Source organism: Juglans regia, chromosome 10 (assembly GCF_001411555.2).
Source record: "Juglans regia cultivar Chandler chromosome 10, Walnut 2.0, whole genome shotgun sequence".
Lineage (NCBI taxonomy): Eukaryota > Viridiplantae > Streptophyta > Magnoliopsida > Fagales > Juglandaceae > Juglans > Juglans regia.
This window is the reverse complement of record NC_049910.1, coordinates 4,987,107-4,994,662: the sequence shown is the minus strand read 5'-3', so window position 1 is coordinate 4,994,662 and position 7,556 is coordinate 4,987,107. Positions and strand designations below refer to the sequence as shown.

At 31.0% G+C, this 7,556-nt stretch overlaps 1 protein-coding gene across 1 annotated transcript; it reads right to left on the bottom strand.

The window, feature by feature from the left end:
* Positions 1-4,850: 4,850 nt before the first annotated feature.
* Positions 4,851-7,098, bottom strand: LOC108986453 (protein CHLORORESPIRATORY REDUCTION 7, chloroplastic). The gene is made up of 3 exons (XM_018959073.2): positions 6,899-7,098; positions 5,885-6,021; positions 4,851-5,375 (listed from the first exon to the last, which is right to left on the bottom strand). The coding sequence occupies exons 1-3, from the start codon at positions 6,987-6,989 to the stop codon at positions 5,103-5,105; spliced, it is 501 nt and encodes a 166-aa protein (XP_018814618.1). The 5' UTR covers positions 6,990-7,098; the 3' UTR covers positions 4,851-5,102.
* Between the last annotated feature and the right edge of the window lie 458 nt (positions 7,099-7,556).

Sequence of the window (7,556 nt, the reverse complement as noted above, 5' to 3'; positions counted from 1 at the left end):
AATAAATTTACAAACTGATATAATTTCATGTGATACGTTTGAACTATTTTAAAATTTGATGTATCGCATCAAGTCATATTAGTTTATAATTTTATTTTATAAAATCTGTTTGTAACTAAGAGCACTTCCAATTGTTTCTTCATCATATCTTTTAAAATACATTACTAAAACTTACTTTTTCTATTTTACATATTGATTTTTACAACATACCATACATCAGCTTATCTATTTTTTTTTCATATCATTTAAATATTATACTTTTTAATCTTTTTATCTAACTACCAATGATATTCTCATATCTATTGATATTTACAATATCTTTTTATATACAATGTCATATAATTATGTATTATTTTAAATTAATCTAAATTTATAAGCTAAACCAAAATATAAATTAATTTAAAAAATAAAAAGATGAGATTATATAATGAAAATATCTTCAAAATATATTATGAGAATATCCATTCTCGATAATTGTAATTTTATTAAATAAGTGATATGTGAGACTCAATTTTATTAAATATCACTTATAAATTTTTTTTTATTAAATATCACTACAAATAATTGATATCCACATTATTACAAATATCAGTATTTCAATAGTACTTGCCTAGAGCAATATGATGATATGTGAAATTATCAACAGGTGAGCATTTTCTAACACTTGAGATTTCCTCCAGGTTCCTCTAGATATGTGAGAAATTAATAAAAAAAGTTTACGAGCATGAACAGCTTCCTCTAAATGTAGAGGCTTTTCCTGTAGCAAAATGTAAGATTTTTTTAAAATAAAAGATCCAATAGAAGGCAACTTTAGGAGCATTTTTTTTATATTTTAAAGAAGAATATATTATAGAACATCCATTAAGAGTGCTTTAAGTACCATTTCTCGATAAAAATATATCAATGTATCGGTTAAAGGCGTGAGAGCCGATTCACATGAACACAAATCAAAATGTGTATTAAAATTTATTTAATACAATAATATTAAAGGGTATATTTTCGTGGATGAAACAACTATTTTATTATTTAATAAATTTAATATTGAGGTGGTAGTGGTGGACCGTGGAATAGCATGCTGCATGCAGCAGAAGAAGTCGTCTGGAGGTAATTATGGTATTTACGACTCTATCACTATGGCATGTAGTAAAGCGGTGAGTGCCAAAGCAGAGAGTGGTTGAAAACGAGAATGAAAAAGAAAGGAAAAACGATGGGTGGTTCCCGGGTTAATTGGGACCACCTCACGGGCCTTTAACACTGTAGCAAGCACCCGCTATTAAGGAAGAAAAAGTTTTATTGTAAGCTACTTCAATCGTGCATTAATATTGATATATAAGATATTTATTAATAAAATGATGTAAATTAAAATATAAATAATTTTTGTGATGTAAAATATTTTTTTTTTCACAAAATTTTTATTCTTTTATTTTTTTTAATAAAATATTATATCCGATAATAATTTGATACGTCAAAACGCTTCTATCTAATAAATCTTTTTAAGAAATTAGAAAAACTGGAAAATTAGTATTATATAATTAATCTTTTTGGGTTGTGTATGTCAATAATTAATGTTTTTCGTCACTTTGTTTGCCCCTCAGAAACTCTGTGAAGTGTGAGCTTTCTGGAAGTATCAGATTCAGATCTAGGGGTCAAACTGCTAAGCACACGTGCCATTGGTAGACCTTCACGTCACTATCCCATCAATGCCCAAAGAACGTTGACCACAGTTTAATTTGGCCCATGTCATTTACACACAATATTATAGCAACACAATGACAATTTATGAATTTATGATCTTCAATTTCTTACTAATCTTCTATGTATTATTTCCTGTTTGTTTTGCGGGAAATTATGAATTGGGTTGTTGAATTATACATCATTATGGCAAACAAATAAAGCTCCAAGCCTTTTGTTATTTTAATTTCTCTATTAATAATGAAAGATAAGTACTGTTACAAATATAAAAAAAATTTATAAAAATAAAGCCATTAAATGACGTGATTAATTTTATATGATATATTAGATTAATTTTACAATAAAAATAATTTTATAATCTAACTAATTACAGTAAATCACATCACTTAATCTAACTAATCCCTATTTTTCATAATAAAATTTTCACTCAATTTTTTTGCTCAGGAACGTGTCTTAATCTGGAACCACACTCTTTTACTTAACACTAATGCTAATATTTTTGTTTACACATTATTTAGGTGTACACCTATATATTATCAAGTAATATCTTATTGCTCAATCTAATATTTCATAAATCGGTGATCAGTTTTTTTTTTTTTTAATGGAATCGGTGATCAGTTATTAATTAGTGACAAATATCTGGTGTGACAATTAATAAATTATAAGATAATCTTTTATATATGCCAACATGTACATTATCATTGTTTGTTCAAGGAAAATGAACTTCTTAAGTGAAAAAATTAAATATATAGTTCTATGAAGCGCGGGAGTTTATAATATTTATTAAGTATTTTAATGCTTCTTGAAAGATACACATGCATAACAAACGACAATAAATATTATAATACTGCTAATTAATACATAGATTCAAATAAAAGCTTGATAAATATTATATTATATATATATATAGATATATATATATATATATATATATATATATATATATATGGTAAAGCAAATTAAGATCAGCACATGATCATCTCCCTTCCTGGTTCAGGGCTTAATAATTTGACAACTAGGATTAATTCTCAGAGTGCAGGTTGCATTACCCTTATATATATACTCTTCTAGCTATATGTATATATGTATGTATGCATGTTATTTATAATTTGATTCTGCATTAAAAGTGGTACTTATACGTAAATTCAAGTATTCATACTGGCTGACTAGCTTGCATGCTGTTCTTTATTAAAAGAACATATAATATATATATATACATATAAAAGAAATTAAAATAGGTTGTCATGGGTGACGTTTTAATGACATGATGATATTCTGCACATAATTCATGAGTGGGCTGTGGCGGACATGCATTAGGAGGGACTGACGGCCCTACGTTTGGTTGAAACTTCAAATTATCTTGCTTGCTTCGCATTTACAAAACATGGGACATGTTGAATGGCTCATATCTTTTATCCTCCCCTCCCACCCCCCCCATTTTAGGATATGAGCGTGGAATATTGGTACTCAAATTAAGGCTGTGGTTGGAAATATAAGTCCGTACTGTTTTTAGACTATTTCACTACTATTGTTACAAACTATTTATTATTATTCATAAATTATTTTATTATTATTTACAGATAATCGAGATATTTTTAACATCTAAACGAAACCAAAAAATACTTAGACGACTGGAGGAAATGATCGTACATGACTTCAAAGATTATTTGAGACATGCAGTAGCTATTAGTTTATAAGATCAATATTGATGGCCAAATATTTCTATATATGAGCTTAATTCATTCTAAATGCAGTCATATTAATATATTCTGAGTTGATCCATCGATCAATATCATCACCTTGTCATGTACGTATCTTATAAACTAAAATTAAGATTCAAGAGGCTTAAATATTCCCACTCTTTTTCCTTTTTAAAGATCATTCACATATATATGATATCTTTTTCCTTTCAAAGTCTAATTTTAATCACTCCACTTGCCCCTCACTACTTAATAATAAGGTCGGTTTTATTTTATATTTTAAAATCGGTTGGTATGAAAGGTCATATTCTGCAATAAATCCCTATGAAAATGAGCAAATAAATATGAGGTCCCCTAGCTACCCTCTTAATTAGACTGTAACGGATTACAGTACATATATAATTGCAACAGCTAGCTAGCCAGGATAAGGAATTTGCTTTATATAATATATATATATATATATATATATATAAATGAGACCAATACATTGCATAGCATGCATAATAATATCTAGTGATCTATGGATTTACGTATGATCTATCGACTTAATTAGTCACAAATTCGAGACCAGATTAGTTTATTATACCCAAAAAGACAATTGAGGCATATATTTGTTGACTGGCTTCCATTTTCCTAGTACTTCACAAGCTGAGAAAGTGGAAGACGCGGAGTTTAATAAATAATGTTTTGAGTTTTTTTTTTTATTTTTATTTTTTTATATTTTTTATAAGAGGAGTGCTAGCTAGCTACAGCTACAAAAAATTACATGAAAGTAATGATCTCACTTATTGACATGGTTTTATGTGATCTGTTAGATCTATTTTATAATAAAAATAACTTTATGATCTGACGAATCACATCAAGACTCGTTAGTTTGTGAAATTATTTTTGTATAATCTTTTTGTGGCTAAAATATATTTTCATTTTTTATTATTTTAATGGATTTCGCAACAAATAGTGTGTTGCAAGTAGCATAACTCACAATAAATTTTAGTTTTTGGATCATTGGAATAGATCAATCCATGAAAATATATGGGATCAGCTAATTGACCTCATATGCTCAAAGTACTTGGGAGGGGTAAGCTATTTCACATGGGTACTACAAAACATTTGTGTCATATGGAAACAGCATTAATACATGTGGCCCAAATTAAAACAGCTCGATCTTTTTTTTGTTTTTTTAGAGGCCCATCAGACCTATGAATCACATTCATATGAAATTTTAATGTCTTAGAGAAATTGGGAGTTCTAATAATTTTCCCCATTTTTTTTCTATTTTTATTTTATGTTATTACTTCAGATTCAAGATTTGCGTGTTCTGGAAGCTGGGGGTCTCTTTGGATATTGAAGCTGTTTGGATGAAGCCCTAGAACGACAGATGGAGCATTTCTTGATCAGATCCTAATGATTTGTTGGACAAGATTGGACTTGTTTCAATGAATTCAAGAATATCTTATGGGAGTTTATAATGATCTGCATGCAGAACCTTGTACTAAAGAAATTGCCTTGAGAAGTTTTACAAATTTACATCAATTTCAGGGCTTCATCATCATCATCTTTCATTTGCATTGCTTTCAACAAGTTCAAGCCCACTGCATAATGCATTCAAGTATCAAGTTACAGAATGAAAATATATAATAGCTAGCCTCTTATATTTGATGGCAGGTATATAAGGCTGATTTTTTTTTTTGGGGGGGGTTCCCGGCCGCCTCACTCCAAACGAACTTCGTACCATTGGATCGAACCAACATCTCCATCAATTTCAAGTTCACAAACAGATCTTACTAGGAAGGAAACAGCATCATCCATGTTTTCAAATCTGGCAAGGTCTGGAGGAAGGACCTTCCCCGGCCATTTTTCCAGCCAATCTTTCAACTTTGCTTTTAGCTCTTCCTCGGAAACAAATCTCTCTTCCTGTCCTGGTTCGAATAGTACATATGTTTCGGTTCTCCGATGTGCCCTTCTCCTCCTCATTGCATAGGCCTGACAAGTATCATAAATATGCATGTCAGATCATGATATCAAACGTCTTTGCATTATTTTTAAGATGAAACTAAATTATAACATATATATGCAGGAAAAGATCAAGGTCTGAGAGATCAGCATTATTTACAACTCTTCTGAATTGTCTGGACATCCTCCAAAAAGGGAACATTGAAGACGTCATAGCTTAGCTTTATAATATTTAGGCTTTCTAGTTCTAGCTTGATGTTGGCTGAAAATTCTTTATATGCTTTTCAGATTTTCCCGTCCTATACAAATTAACAACACCAACTTTGGTCTCACTTGATTATACGTGAAAAAGGTTTGAGGATAAGCAAATGCAGTCATGTCTAAGATACGAAAGATGAAAGACTATTTAGATGAACGCTGAAAAACAAACAAAACAGAACAATACTAAAAACAGAAAAACAGCCCAAAAAAAGAGCAGTTTATGGAGGATTGTGACCTGCGACTGATCAAGCTGCATGCTTACTAGAGTAATAAGTTACCTTCAATGCATTTCTACTGTTGCTTGACTTTTGAGGTGGCAGTTTTGTATGTACTGAATTCCATGACACATGAGTTATATCTGCTGATCTTGAGTGAATCAACGGGGTTTGAGTATGGTCATGACCTGCTTCTTTACCTGCATATATGGTTTTTGCTGTCATTTGAATAGGACAATATTCCTTCCTTGGGTGTTCAAAAATAGTACTGTCTGGTATATATGTCATGTAAGGTGACCGGCGGTTTTGTTTCTGTTATTAATAATTGAAGTATAATATTATCCGACAGTTAATATATATTTTTGTGGATTATTTTTACGAGACAGAAGTACGATAGACCGGAATTAACGTATCCAAGAAAAACAGAAGAAGTTTCCATCAAGATATACTTTGTCTAGAGGCCGGGATCTTAGCTTCCTTTTTAAACGGTGCTATATGATTGCCCAATCTAGTGGTCATTAGCAGCATGCATGCTGCAGGCCATGTTCTATTGATCAATTGCCTCAAATTATGCTTGGATCATGAGTAACATGCAGTCTCAGTATTCAAATTTCCTAACCCATTTCAACTCCCTTTAAGGTTGTTCTCCTGACTTCAAAGCTCATTTTCCTTAACAATATAGCAGCATAATCAACCTCAAATGCAACAGGCAATAGGCAGATCAGCAGTTTCATTGAATCACTTTCACAAATTCTGACCTAATTAAAATATTGGCATATTCTTTCTTTTTATGTAATCAGAAAGCTAGAAACATCAATGCTGTTTATACAATACCAATCAGAAACAACCTGCATCGACTCAGGATAACGCCTAGCTAGCTAGTGTTCATTATACATGTCATACATACTAAATGATGCAGATCGAGACTCAACTCGGCCTTGAGTTTATATATATTCCATAATTTTGTGCTCTCAGGTCCTAAAACATAGATGAAGTACTGTCAAAATACAGATATTTGAAAGCCAATTGGCTGCAAATTAAAGCCGTTTAAAGAAGGAGATGATCAATAGAGCTTACAGTTGAGGTTATGAACTCCACCACCTCTGAACAGATGTTTTTCCAAAGCTCCCTCCAGGCCCGGAATCAGATTGCCTGAGACTTTCAGCATTTTTGTTTAGTTTCCAAAAGCTCTAAAATCAAAATGGATGCGAAAATGGTGGAGATAACATTACAAACTGCGCCTCCTACCATGTCTTACATGCCTTATCCTCTTTCTCCATTATTTTTACAGAACTACCCTCTTGGGTTATTTTCTCACTTACTGATCTTTCAAAAGAAAATGCCAAAAGCCCACATCTCAAATGGTTGGACATACTGGCCACATGATTGTCTTAGACATATACAGAAATTAAATGTCGTCGATTGTCCTGGATAAGATCATCTCGTGTCTTTGAATTTAACACTGAAATATTTCTTACCTTAATTTTCTTCCCTAATAATTAGCTGTATATATAATTAGCTGGCGTTGGCTGGTCATGTATAGGTTTAAAATATTATGAAATAAATTAACGCAATGAATTCAAATCTTATTTTTCTTAAATCACAAAATTCATACATACATATGGGTGGCACTGCAACCACCGATTTTGGATCTCGATTTGGGTCCTGATTAGTTAATTCATCTTTTTTTTTTTATGTATTTTTTTCCTGCATGTTTTTAAAAACTTTAAATATT

What these genes read in the sequence shown, in the direction of transcription:
- LOC108986453 (XM_018959073.2), bottom strand. Translation starts at nt 6,989, where the DNA reads ATGCTGAAAGTCTCAGGCAATCTGATTCCGGGCCTGGAGGGAGCTTTG. An exon ending in TGGAGTTCATAACCTCAACT is followed by an intron (nt 6,022 to 6,898) that starts GTAAGCTCTATT and finishes CCATATATGCAG; the next exon opens with GTAAAGAAGCAGGTCATGAC. An exon ending in ACAGTAGAAATGCATTGAAG is followed by an intron (nt 5,376 to 5,884) that starts GTAACTTATTAC and finishes GATACTTGTCAG; the next exon opens with GCCTATGCAATGAGGAGGAG.